Raw genomic sequence first — 18,795 nt, forward strand, 5'->3', positions numbered from 1 at the left:
CGGTATTCTGGGAGGCTGATCCAACTGCCAATCAGCTGATTGGCAGTGAAGGTTCCAGTGTTCCCTGGCGGCAGCAACAGCAGCTCAGCTCAGTTGTCTGGTGGTGGGCGCAATGGAGTGGAGCTCTGCCAAATCACATGCTGGAGCTGCGATAACATGCTGAAGCTGACCAGGCTGTTTGCTGTCTGCTGCAAGGATGCTAGCCAGATGAATACTGGATAGATGCTGGGAAGAAGTGTCAAGATTTCCTCCCCCGCTTCTCTAAAGCTAATGTGCATCTACGGTCCAATGTGTCTTATAGTGCAAAAAATACGGTACTTTATTAAGGGATCAGTGTTGTTTTTCAAGGCACAATGGCACTTGTATAGTTGAAAAAAGTAGTGTTCAATCCTTGGAAACAACCTCTATGGCAAAGTGGAGATGTTTTGATTCTCCCACTACACTGAATACTTGTTATAATGGCTGCGGCTGTCAAAAACCTCCCATCTTAGCTTTATGGAAGAACTTGTGGAAAACAGCTCCAGCACTGATCACCAAAACAAAGGCTGAATTTTCACATCACACTAAGCCATAATAGAATACACTTAAGACTATATGCTGCTTCATTGCTTTACAGCCCTCTCTAAGCGTTTTACAGTCAGCATACTGCCTCCAAGAATCTAGATCCTCATTTTACTGACCACGGAAGGATGGAAGGCGGAGTCAATCTTGAGCCTAGTGAGATTCGAACTGCCAGCAGCAGGCAGAATTAGCCTGCAATGCTGCATTCTAATGCAACTTATTTGGTTCCAACTTTGTGGGATGTGTGAAACTAACATGGTATTTTGCTCCAGGAATCAGTTACAATAAAATATAGGTAGTCCCCAACTTACAACAGTTCATTTAGTGATGTTCAAAGTTACAATGGTACTGAACAAAGTGACTTATGATCACTTATGATGGTGCGTCTTACACTTACGACTGTTGCTGCATCCATGGTCACATGATCAAAATTTGGCCGCTTAGCAACTGACTCATATTTATGAGGAAGTATCCTGAGTCACATGATCACCTTTGTGAGACAAGTAAAGTCAATGGGGAAGCCGTTTTATTTTATGACTGTTACTAATATAACAACTGCAGTGATCTGCTGAACAACTGTGGCAAGAATTGTTGTAAAATGGGGCAAAATTCCCAATATTTCGCTGAGCAACAAATTATGGGCTCCATTGTGGTCGTAATCGAGGACTATATCTATGGGAGTTATCCTCGAGTTATGACAACGGGGGCCGGTGGCCATCCATGTGATTGTAAAGGCGTGGGTATCAGGTGACCGTACTGCTTAGTGAGGGCAACACCACCAGTCCCGACCCTTCTCCTAATCCAATGCACACGGGCTCTTCAGCGGGAAGGGGAGGGATCCCGGGGAAGGGCGGCCCCGGCACGGGCGGGCAGCTAGCGGGAGGCGTGCCCTTCTGAGCGGCCTCCTCGTTGACTCTGCACATGGCACCCGCCCCTGGTCGCAAATAGGCAAGCTGCCCCTTTCCTTCTGCCTCATCGCTCGCCTTTCTTGCCTCCGTCTCCGCAGGGTGCCGGACACATGGTGCCGCAGTACAAGCCCGGCCCGCCACTTCCTCACGCCATCAAGCCATGCCTGAGCCGCTGGCCGGAAGAAGCCCCCCCACGCCCGACCTCGCTTTCTCGTGCCGTCAGTCCGCCCGCCCCGCCCTCCTCGCCGAAACCAGGCGCCCTTTCTGAAGGAGACCCCAGGCTTTCGCCCGCCTCCGCCCGTTGCGCACGCGCGTCTGCCCTCGCGACTGACGCGATCGCTTCCCAGCGCCGCGCTGCGATTGGCCTTGCCGGGCTCCATACTTAAACTATCCAATCGCAGTCGGAAACCAACTCCGCAAGGTCTTCTGAGTTTAATCGTCCCCGCCCATTTTCCGTCCCCGTCAACTCCATGAGGGTATTTTTGCGTCCCTCCGTCGACGAGAGTGCAAAGGCGACATCGGGGTGTCCTCCTAGGGATTGGGTAGAAAACTGGAGGCGGACTCGAGCACCAGTCGGGATAGGTCTTTGATTGGTCAAAGTTGTTTCCGCGCAGGCGGATTGAGCTTTAGATCTAGGTCCCGCCTCCTTGCTTTGCGTCCTGCGCAGAGGAAGACGGGAAGAGAAAGGCCGCGACGTGAGCGCGCGGCCCCGGTCGCCATTTTGTTTGGGGACCAGCTCGAGAGCCGACTAGGAGAACGCGAGCGGCTAGTCCGGTGCCTGGTTTGGCCCGAGACCTCTCGCCCCGAGCCACCCGAGGTGAGCTCCGCGTCTGCGCCTCAGGCTGGAAAGCGGCGGAATTTTCAACGCGCCTGGGGAAGGGAGCGGTCTGCCGGCCATCCCGGAGGCTTCGCAGCTGAGCGTGGAGGCCTCTGCCGCGGCCCTTCTTTCAGCTGCCGGGAGGTCGGTGGTCTCCCGTGGCAGCGGCGGGCTAAGCGCAGTTCCCCGCGACGCTTCCCGGGGACGCCGCTGCCCTTCTCTCGGGTGGCACGTGGCGGTCCAGGGCTCTCGGCTGCCGCCGCCGCCTCAGACCCGAGCGTCCCTCGAGCGGTTGAGCGGACGCGGGTGGCGGGGCCGCTTTTTCGGCGGGGCAGGATTCCTCCTCCCGGGCGGTTCCTGCAGGACTCCAGGAGGAAGGTGTTCCGGAAAGTTCAGCCCTTGGCCGCGTCAGTCAGAGCTCCTGGTTCCCTACCATTCTGGGTGCCCAAGGCGCGCCTCTCTTCCGGGGGGGGGGAAGAGTATTGAACGCCGAGGAACTTCGGCAAGTGGCGATTGAAGGCCTGTGCCCGTGAAATTGCCAGATTGTAAGACAATGGCAGGATTAAAAATAACCGTTCCAGTCTCGGTTCTGCAACTGCTGATAATGTTCTTGATTGAACAAGATCTCTGTTGTAGTATTCTAGCATACAGAATAGTTTTTTAATCTAGAGTTTATGGAAATTGATAAGACAGAAAACAAGAGAGACCCTGGGTTAGCCATGAAAGCCAAGTGGGTGACTTGGGCAAATCACAGCCCAACTCATTTTATTGTGGGGAAAATAGGTGTGTTGGATATGTTCTCCACTTTTTTGTAAAATCAATAAATGCGGGATACAAATAAAAATAAGCTGTAAATGGGGAAGCCGCTGATTCAGATATGGGCTCCGCTATAATTCTTTGGTAATAAGTCTTGCAGTTTTATCTGTAAATATTATGGAAGCATTTGTAGCATTCGTTTAATATCTTTGCCTCATGTATCATGGTTTGTAACTTAACTCCTATTCTTCCAATAGAAGGATATGTGATTGTCATCTTGATTGTCAGTAATGAGCATTCCTTCAGTTACTATTATGCTTTCTAGGGTAGCCTAGTTAATTGGGGCCCATAGAATTGGTTTGTTTCTTCCTGTTAGTTTTCCAGGTCATCCTGAAGGGACAGCTCTTCTGCTGTTAGATTCCAACTTGTTTCTTAATGAAACTCTTGAGACATATTGTGGGAACTTAGGGATGAGGTGCCTCTTAATTATGATTATGACAATATTCTTCCTGTCCAATTGTAATGACTTTATTGTACACTAATTCAGCAATGATCTGGAGGAGGCTACACAAGCTATAATTAGAATAGAATAGAATTATTATTGGCCAAGTGTGATTGGACACAAGGAATTGTTTTTGGTGTATTGGTCTCAAGAGAAGTAAGTTGTGTTGGGTGTTGGAAAACCAGTAATTAGTAATTGTGAATTGGCTTATTCTATATGGTGTCACATTTCCTCTGAGCAAGTAGATTCATACTCTGGGAATGTACTTCGATTACCAACTGCTAGATTTCTAGGTACTGGGTAGGAATGCATTTTTATTACTTTGTTTAATGTTTTAGCTTTAGCTATCTCTGGCAACAGTTGCACATTCCTTAGTTACAATAGGGTTAGACCTTCTGAAATACACTCTGCACAGAGATATTTTCAGAGTTTCCAGAAGTTCATTTGGTGGTAGCTTCAATGTTAAGCTTCTAACTAATACCCCATATTAGAATACATGACATTAGGAATGTAGACATATATAGGTATGATAGAATTAGAGTGAAAATTTTGCTACAATGTTACATTTCCTTGGGTTTTTATTGTAAATGCCTAATCCAGCATCTTTACATCAACACTGTGTAATTGATATTCCTATTGTAATTTTAACCCAATCCCTTTCTTGTTAGGTATGATTTGGCATTGATAAGAATGTACTTATCAAAAGCAGGTAACTCAAGTCATCTCATAGGAAGATTGCCTGAGATTCATAATCTTTCTGTATTTTTGTGTTGTCATTTGTAGCATACCAACATAATTGTAAGTGTGATATTATATATATTGGGTGTTGTTCATGATGAAGATAATTAAAATTATGGTAGGTCAGCTGGGCCTCTGCTTGAGCAGTATGGTTGGCCTAGAAAACCTCCAAGGTCCCCTCCAGCTCTGTTATCCTGTTAGGTTTAACAGTATATAGAATTTTTCCCTCATGGACAGCAACTTTTCCCTCTGGACAGCAACTTCATTAGTGTTTTTGTTCATCTGTTCAGTTTTGAAAGTAGACTTGGAATATTTATGTGAATTTCAGTGTTCTGAATGTGCCATTGATCAATATTATATGAAGCCCTTTAGATCTTCTAAAACATCAGTATCTTGGGGTTTTGACTGCAGAACCGGACTAAGGATTAGTAGCATCTTTTTCAAAGTCCTGATATGTTATGAATACAAATATCTCAATTTGAATCCTTAATAGCTCCAGATAGAGTTGGAAAAATTCTTTTCTTAAAGCCCTGGAAAGCAGCTGCTAGTTAACATAGACCAAGCTAGATGTCCAGAGTCCAAATCAACAAAAGGAATGTTCTGTGTGTTCCCTTGAGTTTTTAGAAGATGTTCCCTTGTGTCAACTAAAGCTGCTCTTTTTAAAAATGTTGCTGAATCTGTTTCATCGTGCTATTTCTAAGCATGTTGAATAATTCTAGTTCTTTATGCTTTCTGCCAATTAAGATGAATACTGAACTGAAATCTTTACCAACATGAAAGCAACTAAGTTCAATTTATGTAGTTAGGCAATTGTTAATTTTGGTTTTAATATTCTGTGACTTACAGTTGCCAGGGTTTTAAGATTCTTTTTGTGAAATGATAACACTCTTGATGGTAGTAATGCAAATATTGACATAGGTTCCTTTAAAAAGAAAAAGAAACTAGCTTTATGGTAAAACCTACATTCTTGAACATATCTGTATGAAGAAGGCTCACAAAGGAGGGAGCCAGACAGAAGAATTATAAATAATAGGAATGCGCTGTGGGTGCTTTGTTGCATGGGAAAGAAGGAAATGGAAAAGATGTTGTATATGTTGGGGATCATAAAGATAGGAGTGTGTATCTGAGCCTGAAGAGGAGAATCTGAATAGAAATTCATATTTTCTGGTTTAAGGCCTTTCATAATTCATAATTAACATACCTTCACTTCTCTGAATATATTTATAAACCCTGCTCCAGAAAAGCAGACTACCTTATATACTTTCCCATTCTCTTAGTTTCATAAATACACAGTGCATCTATCTTTTACATTTATTTGGTAATTCATTTACTCCTACTCAAACCACAATTTTCCACATGCCATGGCTGTTACTGGTTGAGGTCTTAAAGTGGTAAGAGAAAGTTTGTGAATCTTCTAACTCTATAAGCTTCCAGTATTACAGTGACGAGCAATTGATGAGCAATTTTTTGACTTTTTTTTTACTTTGACTTTGACTTACAACCACAATTGAGCCCAAAAGCGAGACAGTTAAGTGAATTTTGCCTCATTTTATAACCTACAGTTAAGTGAATTGTTGCAATTGTTAAGTTAGTGACATAGTACCGTATTTTTCAGAGTATAAGACAAACCCAGGTTTTGAAGAGGCAATTTTTTAAAAAAGTAGGTAGATAGAGGGATAGAGAGGTGTAAGTGAATTTACTTTCCTCATTGGCTTGTCAGAAGGTTTAAGAAAGTGATTACATGACTCTGGGATACTGCAACCATCATAAATATGAGTCAGTTGCTAAGCATCTGAATTTTGATCACATGACCATGGGGACGCTGCAACAATTATAAATGTGAAAAATGGTCATAAGTTACTTTTTCAGTGCTGTTGTAACTTTGAACAGTCACTAAATGAACTCTTGTAAGTCAAGGACTACCTCTATTGAACATGCTCCATTCACACATATTTGTTGGAAAAGTATATGAAATATTAGATTTAGTAACCTTTTAGCAGCAGTGAATTTAACTGACAATGAGTTTAACATTTTCCCCATACATTGGCTTGAAAGTATTTGACCCTTCTTCTTTAACAGAATTACTTTGACTCTTATTTTAGGGCTATTGTTGACGATACTAACCATTTATGCCCAATATTTATTTATTAAATTTGTTTACAGTGTTAATTATATCTGTGCATTGCTAATATGAATCATAGGACTGGAATGGACCTTGGAGGTCTTCTAGTCCAACTCCTTGCCCATGGCAGGAAACCTTATATCATCCCAGACAAATGGTTATCCAATGTTTTCTTGAAAACCAGCGATGGAATACCCCTGCACAGGAGTTAAGCTGCTCCATTGCTTAATTGTTCTTATTGTCAGGAAATTCCTCCTTATTTCCAGATTGAATCTTCCTCTTGATGAGCTTCTATCGCGTCTTGTCCTGCACTCAGATGCTACAGAGAATAAATCGACAGCTTCTTCCCTATGACAGCCTTTCAAATATTGGAAGACTGCTATGTTGTTTCCCCTCTTTATTAGGCTAAACATGCCTATTCCCTTATCCCAGGGGTATCAAACTCGTGATGACACATCGTCAAGTGACATATTGCAACTTTCCCCTTCTTTGCTAAAATGGAGGTGGGTGTGGCCAGTGCATGACACATTTGGCTCATGGATTGTGAGTTTGACACCCCTTCCGTAGCCAATCATTTTGGCAGCTGCAACACATTGCTGGCTCATACTTAAGTAGTGGTCCACTAGGACTCCTAGATCCTTTTCATAGTTAACAGCTGTTGAGCCAGGTGCCTCCTATTCTATAACTGTTTTTCCTGTCTAAATGCAGGATTTACTTTTCTCACTACTGAACTCCATCTTGTTGAATAGGGCTTATACTAAAGTCTGTCAAGGTCCTTCTGAATCTTGAGTCTACCTTTCAAAGTGTTCTCGATTTCCCCCATCTTGGTGTCATTTGCAGATTTGCTAGTTTCCCTTCTGTCCCCTCATCTAGATCAATATGTCGATGTTGAAGAATACTGGGCCCAAGACCAAACCTTTAGGTAGCCCACTGCATGCTTCTCTCCATGTAGATGTAGCTCCATTGAGGATCCGCTGAACACGGTTGGACAGCCAACTGTGAATCCATCTGGTGGTGAGACACTCTATTCCACATTGTTCTATCTTATCAAGAAGTAGGCTGTGGTCTACTTTGTCAAATGTCTTACTGAAGTCCAAGTATACTCTATCCACAGCATTTCCCTGATCCAATAATTTAGTTATTTTATCAAATAAGGCAATTACGTTTATTTTAACAAACCCGTGCTGGCTTCCAATAATCACCTTATTTGTTTCTAGATGCTCACAAATCTACTGTTTGACTATCTTTTTCAAAAATTTCTCACAAACGAATGTCAAGCTGGTTGGTCTAGTTTTCTGGATCTACTTTTTTAAAATCTTTTGAAGATTAGAACCACATCAGCTCTTTTCCAGTTTTCTGGCAGTTCTCCTGTGTGCCAGGACCTCTGAAATTAAGACCAGCTACTGGTTTTAGAACATTCTGCCCCATATGTTCAAACACATATCCAAAGCATTACTTCAAATACTCTCATACTATTCTCTGCTAATTTTAGGGTTTTTGTGTATTCCTTGAAGTGCTGAAAGTTATTTATTTCATAGTGCTTATAGTATTGTGCCAGTAGTCAAGCTTCTGCAAGACTGCCTCACATACAGTACATTTCAGTAGTCAAGTAGAGAAGTGGTGATGCTGTGTGATTCACTGTAGCAAAATCCTCCCACTCTGGGTAGCATCATAGGCAGGACATCAGCCAAAGCCTTCCTGGCCATGAAGCATATAAGTAGCAATAAAAGAGAATATTTGTAGCTCAGAGTTGAAATGGGAGGTCCTTGATGCTCTCTGGAGTTTGGTGGTTTTCTTGCAGATGTTTCATTACATGAATTACCATATTTTCAGACTATAAGATGCACCGGAGTATAAGATGCACCATTATTTTGAAGAGGTAATTTTTTAAAAAAGTTTTTGTACTCTGCATGCCTCTCAAACCCTCTGCACGCCTCATTTTGGCAAAAAGAAAAAAGCATACAGAGCTTTGAGAGGCCTGTAGAGTGCTCCTAGGGGCTGGGGGAGAAATAAATGAGCAAAAAACGGCCATTTTTGCTCATTTTTGCCCTCCTCAGCTCCCAGGAGCATTTTCCAAACCCTTTGCACGTCCATTTTTGCAAAGTGGGCGAGGTTTCGCTAGGCCAAAAATGCTGTATTCCATTATAAGACCTAGATTTTCACCCTCATTTTTGGGGGGAAAGGTGTATCTTATACTCCAAGAAATACAATAGGTAACATCATGAGTACTATACTAGCACTGATGTTACCTAGTTTGGGTAATGAAACGTCTGCAAGAAAATAACCAAGCACACAATACCAAGGACCCCTCAAAAGTATACGTCCAGGAAAATCACAAATCTGTTTTGTAGGTAGTGTCCTTCAAGAAACACCACTGAAACAGAGAGAGAATCTTGATGGACAAACTGACTTGCTAGGAATTCACTTTAAATCTGTTATCTCACATCCAGACATTTGTAGCTTCTAGGCTGGAACAGGACTTCAACACCATCACCAGTCTAGCCTGGGGTAACAATGTAAAGAGCAACCTATCCCCTTCATTGCAGACCCCAGATCAAAAAGAATCCCAAGATGATGCCCCAATCATCCTTCTGGATCCTATTGGGGAATCTGGGTGACTTTCATTGAAATGTGGGGGTTGGTGTCTCTACCACTAGGTTCATCAATTAGGTGCAGAAGCCCAGGGAGAAATATTGTACTGATATACTGATGCCATCAGGATTTCTAGCTTCTCTCTATAGTTCAATTTCCTTGAAAGGGAGATTGCCACTAAGCTGGATATAGCCCTTCCCCTGGAACAGTGTACTGCTGGGGTAGCGTCCTTTATCTCCCAAGGTCCGCATTTTGCCACCTGGTTGTTACTTGCATAATGCAGTGACACTTCTTAAACATAGTATGGTCAGGTGGTTAGTAATCTGGCAATCTGGTTTTTTTTTAAAATCAGTGTCTTTTTGTCTTTTACTTTATCTGAGTGGCTGGGCGGTTTACAGAATTAGAATTCATATATTTAACATGACAATATACCATTTTATTGCAGGATTAATAGAATGTTCAGTGAATGAACGATGAAATATAAAAAATTACCCTCATATTTTAGGAAATTTCTGTGCATAGGAAATAATGTATGGATTGGGTGTCCAAATGTGCCTTCTCTCAGATTTGGTCTACATCATCATGTGTTAAGCTTAAATTTGCAACTCCCATCATTGTTCAGAATAAAATGTATGGTAGTATTATTTATTAATGCTAATTTTTTAAAAAGTGTCTGCTTTATTTTTCAGGTGCCATGTTTCAGGACATAGTGGGAGTATTAGGAAAGAAGAACTAAAGATACAACATAATTTGAGATACAGGCTGAGTGGAAAAAAATTAACCTGTCTCTGAGGTGACTAAAGGGGAATAATGGTGATTTTGCGCCGGGCTCGGCCGCCTGCTTCCGCCCCAACCAGCAATGAATCTTGACTCGCTCTCGCTGGCCTTGTCTCAAATCAGCTACCTGGTGGACATTTAACTAAGAAAAACTACCGAGCCAGCCAGCAGGAAATACAACATGTAAGTGGGGAGCACCACACTACTTTGAAATTGTGGTGGAAAGAAGATAAGCTTATTCTCAGCTTATTTTGTACCACTGCTTTTCAATACTACTACTTGAATTTCTTCATATAACAAACATGAGTCTTATTGTAATCCATTTGGTGAAAGCTGTGTTTCAACTGGTGACATCAACTGATAGTTTGCTGTTTCCAGATTAGTATCCAAATTGTGTTAGATGGCTTGGACTAAGTTCATTTACCACTTATTAAAATTCTTGCGCTTAATTTTGTTTACTGTCAGAAGTGTCAAAAGTGCTGAGTCAGTGCCAATAAGTGCTTTGCTCCATTTTTTCTCTCTCAGAGTAAGAGTAGAGGTTTTGAATCCACCCTGTGTTTTTTGGCCAGTCTGTCTTTTCAGATATTTTCCATAATTTTGATTGCATTGCTACAACAAACACCTTTGATATTTCTGGATAAGACTGTAGGATGAATAAAATGTTCTCTGGAATATATTGCTACTCTAAAAAGCACCTTTTCTTATATTTAGCATTTAAGGTAAATATACAGTTAATTTTTAGTTACACTAAAAAGTATGTTTGCTATTTTTCAGGTTAAAAACATAAGCTATATAAAACCATTCTAGTAGAGGAATTGAGGCAGGTAATTCAGTTTTTATATTAGGATGCACACATTTTGAAAGCAAATTGCCTCCTTTTCCTGACTGTAATTCTTTTTGACCTGAGGAAATAGATAAGGTTCTGGTTGTTACCTATGCCAGCTCGGTAATAGATGTATGTCTCCCTAGTTGGCTAAGGCCTTGGGAGATAACAATCGTAGTAGTGGTTAAATCCTCTTTGAGAGATGGTTCCATTGTCTGTTAAGGAGGCTCCTCCCCTAAAGAGGCCGTCATGAACACCACAGACAATTTATATTGAGTTTCCAACCTTTACCTTTGGGGTAAGGTGGAGAAGTTGATTCCACAGCAGCTTCAAGGAACTATAGAAGAAGTGGATTATCTGGACTCCTTTTAGTCAGGATTCAGGCCCAGGTATGAGATGACAATGATGGCATTCCCTTATGTTTGTTGTACGTTATGATTCTTGACAAATATATTGTCTTTTTATGTACACTGAGAGCATATGCACCAAAGACAAATTCCTTGTATCACACTTGGCCAATAAAGAATTCTATTATTGATCCCTGGCAGGAATAGGACAGGGGAAGTTTTGACCTTGCTCTTGATCTCTCAGCAGCTTTCAACACCATCATTCATGGTATCCTTCTGGACTGGCTTTTGAGGGGGGAGAGGTTTGGTGACACAGTATTGTGCTGTTCTCTTATTTTTGAGTCAGTTCCAGTTGGTAATGATAGAGGAAGGGAGGTCCAGTTTGTGGTCTGTTATTTGGAGTACCACAGGATTGGGTGCTCTCTCCTTTCCTGTTGAACCATCTACATGAAGGTGAGATCATCCATGGGATCGAAGGAAGGTATAAACAGTCTGCTAATAATACCCAGATAGTCATCTCTGTCCCAGGCTGTCCAGGTGATGGTATGGAGGTCCTGTCACTGTCCAGGAGATTGGGGAACAAAAGGCTCAACCCTAGTAAGATTGAATGGCTTTGGGTTTCCTGGTTCTAGGAATGTTCCACCCCTTGTTTTGAATTCTACTCAGTTCTAAGTTCTACTTGGGCAGATCCTTTGTGCATGCATGGAGATTCTCCTAGTCTTGGGCTCTTGCTTGAAATACAGGGTGGCAGCCATGATCAAGAGGGACTTTGCACAGCTTTGTGATATGCATCCATTCCTGGATAGGGAAGCCCTGCTCATGGTTACTCACACCTTAATCATCTCCCACTTGGATTATTGCAATGCAATAATGGGGCTGCCCTTGAAAAACAGTTGGAAGCTTGCACTGTGCAACAGCGCAGGCAGTTATGAGTGTCAGTCACTTGTTCATGGACACCATGTTCCATGAGCTGCATTGAGTGTTAGTGTACTTCTGGGTGAAATTTGGAGGTTGGGGGGCTAAAGCCCTTTGTGTCTTGGGGCTGTGTTACATCTGGGATCCTCTCTCTCCAGTGATGTCTGCCCATCCTGTCAGAGCTGGCAGGCAAGGTATGCTCTGACTCTGCCCCCAAAGAGTACCATCTGGTAGAGGCAGAATGAGAGCTTGTCTGCCCCAGAACCCATCCTCTGGAACATTCTTCCTTAACATTCTGCTGGCCTTTTGAAAGGTATCAGAAATCTGTCCTGAGAGTTCATGCCTGCAAAGTTGGTTTATCTCTTGTTTTCAATGGGATTGTATTTCAGGGATTTTTTTCTTCCTGTTTTTTAACTCTTTGAGTGACAAAGTCATGTCAGTGGGACAGGTGGCATATGAATATATCAAATAAATTCCAAATGCCCTCTGGCAGAACTTAACTTCTGCAAGGATCCTACTTGAGGACACTTCCAGGGGACACAGTTGCAGACTTCAGGAGCCTGTATGTCCTTAGCCCCCCCCCCTTCCCCAAGATATATTGGGGGAATCCTTTTCTAGGGGGGAAATGGTCCTGAAGATACCTAGGTGCCTAACTAAAGCTTCAATCTTGGCTTACATTTTATCTGCAGACCATGTCTATAGTTTCAGCTTTGCTCTTGAAGATAATTGTGGGTTATTTTATGCATCTTAGATTGTGAACCGGCACGGACCTGAAGCAGACAGGCATTTGCTACGCTGTCTCTTTTCTCATGTGGATTTCAGTGGCGATGGTAAAAGTAGCGGTAAAGATTTCCATCAGGTAAGTTGAAGTGAAGAATTTTCTATTATTTTGCTCTTTATGTTTGTCTTGAATTTTGACTACTACACTATTCACTACATGGGGTTGCCCTTGAATACCCCAGTGACACAGGCCACAATAGTGTGCCCATGTAACAACTTTACAAGTGCATTGTTTGTCATTTGCTTCTGGGTGCAATTCAAGATGCTGATCCTTACCTGTAAAGTCCTACATGCCATAGGGCCTCTCTCCCATAACATCGGTCTGGCCAACTTGATCCAGCGGGGTTGGTGCCCTCTTGGTTCCTTCAGTTAAACAATATCTCCTCTCAGGACTGTAATAGTACCTGCCCTCTGGAATGAGGTGGTGTCTCTCCACTCCCCCCCCTGAGATCTGGATACCCCCACTCATGAAGCTTTTCACCCAGGTCTTTGGCAAGGGGCAGGGAAATTCCTCCCTTCATCAAGATTATGGGTTGGTATTTATTGTATTGATTGTATTTATTTTGTTGATTTCTGTGAGTTTCCCAAAGCTACTAAGGGTTACTGAGGGAGTTTGGCCTGGTCCTGGAAGATACAGCTACCTCTATAATCACATTCAGGCACTTGGCAGCCCACCCATATTTATAATTGTAGCCTGCGCTTCAGTTGCACACACAACCCCTCTATGGTTTTGGCTGCCTTACACTATGCCACCAAAGGTTTGTGAATGGCCAGCAGCTACCTTGGCCAGGAGTCCTTGTTAGTGGCAGAAGGAAGAGATAGAGAAGGTCAGTTGGGGGTAGCCACAGCGAGGCAGGATGTTCAGTGGGCAGAAATGGGAAGGGGAAGTTAGGTGAGGGCAATTGAAGCAGAAGCAAGCCTGACATGGTGATGGAGCTTTGTGCTGTTGCCCGCCAACGGCCAGCAGAGCTGGCAGCAGATTCGGACACTGAGGAAATTGGGGGGGAACATAGGCCGGTCCTGAAGTCTAGTGAAGGCTCATTGAGGGCTCTGCGTCAGAGGCAGAGAGGGGACCAAGGCCATCTGGTAGTTATTTGCTGCCTCCGGAGTCTGACGGGAGTACCAGAGCCTGCCCAGAGCACCAGATACCATTCTACATGCATCCATGTAGGCAATGCCGGCCTGTTCCAACCATATGGGTTGGAATGGGATCCGGAACCCACCACTGGCACATATGCAGAGCTGCCAGAAGACAAGAACACTTAAGAAAAACAGGTTGACTATAAGGCTTGGAAATGATTGGCCCCTCCCATAAGACATAAAAGAGGAATAAGAGGGAGCTTTTGCAGGAAGCAATTAGTCATCTGGTCGGTTCAAGCTTTGAAAAGTTCTGTTTCACTCTGTTAAGTTTGACCTTGCTCTGCATTTGGCATTAGGTCTCTGGCAGCATTCCAAGGGAGATAAGATGGGTGTTTATCAACATTTCCCTGAAAGATTGTGGCAACTCAAGCAGACATCTGTCGGAACCTTATATTTGTGAATGGCTTGCGGACTGTTAATGACCATAATTTACAGCCATATGAATAAAGAGGGTTTTGGGACTAAGATTGTGATTTATGCTTTCTCAGAAGCCTAGGTCAGAACACCTTGGAGTAGGGATGAGGCACTGGGCAGGAGATGGGCCTGTGTCTGACCTAATGGCTGCTATCTGGATTACCAGGTCAGCCATTGCTAAACTGTGCAGCAATCCTATGATGTTTTGCTTAACAATCACTTGGCTTTGCAAGGGACGTTCCACTCCTAGTAAGGTCCCTTCACTTTGAAAGAAGTTCCCATGCCAGGGACTATCTGTATGTATCTACATACCTAGCTATTTGGAGGAGAATCTGGTGACCCTGAGTGGGTTTCAAAGTGGAATTCCTACCAAAAAGGCCTGTGCCTTCAACTCTTTTATTCTCCATAATGAAGGGGGAGGAGTATCCAGACTGGGTTGACCTTGTCCTCTCATTGATTGGATTGAGTCAGATAAGCCTTTGGGACATGCCCCTGGCCCACCAGGTATTCCCCAGTTATCGACTCAATCCACTCACTGGACAGTTCACCCATTCTGGATTGCCAGCAATTTGCAAGGAATTTAAGCAAAAAATACTTGGATCTGTGAATCTTACCTCCCTGTACCGCGCTACAGCCTCCTCCTGCCACTGGACTGCCACAAGCCCCTAGGCAGCACGCTGCCCTGGTCACTGAGTGAGACCGGAGTCAGGGCACACTGCCCTGGCCACTAAGTGAGACCGGAGTCCTCACCTGAGTGAGGACCTGTGTCGGGCAAGCAGGATGGAGAGGGGCACAAGCCTCCTGGAGGTAAGCCTGCTGCGGAGGCTCTACAAGTGCAGGAGCGCTCCCCCGCACTCCCCTCGGGTTGAGGGACAGACCGTGGCTTGTTCAAAAGCCCCGGAGGGCCTGCGCTGGCAGTGATCACCAGAGAAACAAGGTAAGAGCTGGAGAGGTTCAGAAAGAGCTGCGGGAGGCAGAGAAAGGCGAGGAAAGAGAGCCTCCAGCGGCAGCGGAAGCCACATGACAGCCTACAAAGGCACAAGCCATTTCCATGTGCTCCAACAAAGAGGAGCTTTTTGAATTTGGAGCCGGGGGCCATTTTGAAATCCAAGATGGCGCCCCCCAGCAGCTCAGAGGAGGCTGGCAGGAGCGGAGCTCTCAGCCCTGCAGCACTTAAAAGATTAGAGAGCAGCTAAGGGTGTGGGAGGCAAGCAAAGGCCAAAAGGCATATCTCCATCAAGGGGGCTAAAGAGGCAGGCTGTGTATCAATCCCCCCCACTCCAAGCCTACCTCCAAATGTGAAAGGCAGAGGCATCTGCCATAAGGCCAGCAGCAGGATGACACCCACCCACCCCTGGAAACTGAGGAAAGATTACCAGATTTCTCTTCATCTGGCAGGGCTACAGAAGCGGCCCTCCAGGTGAGGATTCCCTTTGGCTTTGTAATCCTGTGTTCCGGCAACCTTGCTATCACGATTTATGCAACCTCTATTCAATCCTTTTCTGAGTGCCTGACTAGCGGAGAAGCCCAGACAGGGCAACTAGGCTCAGATAATGCTGAGGCTTCCCCTTTAAAGAAGGTCTTCCCTTTAACAAAAAACTTCCCCTTTAAGGAAGAGAAAAAAAAGCAGCGGAAGGGGGGGGCAGAAGGTTCTCAGCAATCTGCTGTTAACAGCAGGAGGCCACAGGTGAGAGCAGCAGCTCTTAGTAGCACAAGCTGTTTTTCAAAGTCCTGAGGGCAGGGCTATTGTATTTGTCCCACAGAACCATTTGGAAAGAAGGGGGAGGAGAGGCCCCAAGTGGCCTAAGATGGTGGCCCCCTGCTGAGAGGACACAGGCAGGAATCTAGTCCTCGCTTCTAAACCTGCAGCCCCACTGGAGGGGCAGAAGAGCCTCCAATCAGGTTAGAGATTACCCCTGAAGGTCCATCCAAGGGTGGGGGCGACTAGGCAAAGAGCAAAATACGATGCAATACTATACAATACAATAGCAGAGTTGGAAGGGACCTTGGAGGTCTTCTAGTCCAAACCCTTGCCTAGGCAGGAAATCCTATACCATTTCAGACAAATGGTTATCCAACATCATCTTAAAGACTTCCAGTGTTGGGGCATTCACAACTTCTGGAGGCAAGCTGTTCTACTGATTAATTGTTCTAACTGTCAGGAAATTTCTCCCCCCCCCCTTCTAGGTGGCTTCTCTCCTGGATTAGTTTCCACCCATTGCTCTTGTTCTACCCTCAGGTGCCTTGGAGAATAGTTTGACTCCTCTTGTTGTGACAAGCCCTGAGATATTGGAACACTGCTATCCTGTCTCCCCTAGTCCTTCTTTCATTAAACTAGACAGATCCAGTTCCTGCAACCGTTCTTCATATGTTTAGCTTCCAGTCCCCTAATCATCTTTGTTGCTCTTCTCTGCACTCTTTCTAGAGTCTCCACATCCTTTCTACATTGTGGTGACCAAAACTGAATGCAATATTTCAAGTGTGGTCTTACCAAGACATTATAAAGTGGTATTAACACTTCACGTGATCTTGATTCTATCCCTCTGTTTATGCAGCCTAGAACTGTGTTGGCCTTTTTGGCAGCTGCTGCACACTGCTGTCTCATATTTAAATGGTGTCCACTAGGACGCCAAGATCCCTTTCATAGTTACTACTGTTGAGCAAGGTACCACCTATACGGTACCTGTGCATTTCGTTTTTGTTGCCTAAATGTAGAACCTTAGTCCATTGAATTTCATTTTATCAGATAGTGCCCAATGTTCAAGTGTGTCAAGATCCTTCTGTATCTTTAGCCTGTCTTCTGGAGTGTTGGCTATTCCTGCCAGCTTGGGGTCACCTGCCAATTTGATGAGTTCCCCCACCTATCAGCATTTAAGAAACAGAGAGCTAACAGTCATTCTGGCTCCATCTTATGACCGCTTGAGGTAACAGCATCCAATCACATTACAGCAGTACTTAAAGAAACAGTACTACTATCATGGCTTATATATTGCTAACCCAACTGTTAGCTTACATACCTAACACCCTCATCCAAATCATTGATGAAGATGTTGAAGAGTACTGGGCCCAAACAAAGCCTTGGGGTACTCCACTGCATACAACCCTCCGTGCAGATGCAGTTCCATTGAGGACTACATGTTGAGTGCAGTTGGTCAGCCAGTTACAAATCCATCTGGTGTGATGCTGTCTAACCCACGTTCTTCTATTTTATCTAGTATTTTATCTGGTCCTGGTGATTGGAACTCGTCTAGGGTAGACAGGTGCGCACTTACCATTTTCTTCCCTATTTCAACTTGTGTTCCTAATCTGATTTTTGTGGTGCTGTGTTTGACAGGTTGGACTGTTTTATCCCTTTGGGTAAAGACAGATGCCAAACATGAGTTAAATAGTTCTGCTTTCTCCTGTTGCTTGTCACCTTCTTGCCATTTTCTCCCAGCAATGGACCTATGGTTTCCCTAACTTTTTTCTTGTTTTTAACATGTTGGAAGAAGCCTTTTTGTATTTTTTTTAACCTTGTGGCAAGCCTTTCTTCATTGTGAGCCTTAGCTTTCCTCACTTCATCTTTACACACACTCTAGCGGCTGACCAGTGAACTTCGTCTGTGTCTACATTCAAAAAATTTTTTGAGCTAATCCTAGTCATAGAAATCATAGCACCTTTCTAGCCATGGCAAAAAGGATCAGACAGGCTGGTCCCCATGCCAGAACCCGCCACAAACTCAGAATGGGATGTCCGACTATGAGAAATCGCAGAAGCACCTCAGATAGCCTATGATCTTAGACAGCATTCGCTGAGGCAGAACATATAGCAGGGGTGGAGAACATCAGAGCCGACTGGCTCAGCCAGACCGAGGTGGACAATTTGGAGCGGAAGCTGCAGCCAGCAATCTTCAAGGAGCTGGCGGAGTGCTTCGGGCGGCCAGAGGTCGACTTATTCGCCACGCCCCTCAACACTCAGCTCCCGAGGTTCTTCTCTAGGTACCAGGCATGGGGGGCAGAAGGGGTGGATGCTCTGCGAAGCCTCTGGCCCAGGGGTCGTCGGTATAATCTTTCCGCCCTTACCCCTGATCCCCAGGGTCATACAGAAAATCCTTCGGGAGGGGGCAGAAGGAGTTCTGTTGGCGCCTCACTGGCCCCGGAGGCCGTGGTTTGCAGATCTCCAGTTGCTTTCAGGGGAGAGGCCCTGGAGAATCCCCCAGGAGGGGATATCCCTTAACCAGGGGTCGCTGGAGCACCCAGACCCTCAATGGCTCCAGCTGACCGCTTAGCTCTTGAGCGGAGCATCCTGGGGAAAGACCTCTTCCCCCCCAGGGTGATGCAGGACTATCCAGACTGCCTGCACAGCCTCCACAGAGCGTATCTATGGCTCCATATGGCGGGCCTTTGCCTCATGGTGTAACTCCCTGGGGTACAATCCTATCCAGGCCTCAGTGCCTCAGATTCTAGACTTCCTCCAGGCAGGCCTGGGACAGAGGGTTAGCTCCTAACACGATTAGGAGATAGGGTTTCAGCCATCTTGTCAGTTCTCCTGGGTGGCAGGAACCAGAGCCTGACTCACTATCCTATGGTCAGGCAATTCCTCAAGGGGGCTTCCAACCCCAAAC

General features: G+C 44.7%; 1 protein-coding gene across 1 annotated transcript in view; it reads left to right on the plus strand.

The window, feature by feature from the left end:
* Positions 1-2,132: 2,132 nt before the first annotated feature.
* CNOT1 (CCR4-NOT transcription complex subunit 1) overlaps positions 2,133-18,795 on the plus strand; it is a 138,214-nt gene continuing 121,551 nt past the window's right edge. The window contains 4 exon segments of the mRNA XM_032230846.1: positions 2,133-2,286; positions 9,686-9,907; positions 9,910-9,956; positions 12,610-12,717. Of these exon segments, the coding sequence (XP_032086737.1) occupies positions 9,856-9,907; positions 9,910-9,956; positions 12,610-12,717 (207 nt within the window). The 5' untranslated portion in view covers positions 2,133-2,286; positions 9,686-9,855.

The sequence above is a fragment of the Thamnophis elegans genome, chromosome 14 (genome assembly GCF_009769535.1).
Source record: "Thamnophis elegans isolate rThaEle1 chromosome 14, rThaEle1.pri, whole genome shotgun sequence".
NCBI classification, from domain to species: Eukaryota; Metazoa; Chordata; class Lepidosauria; order Squamata; family Colubridae; genus Thamnophis; species Thamnophis elegans.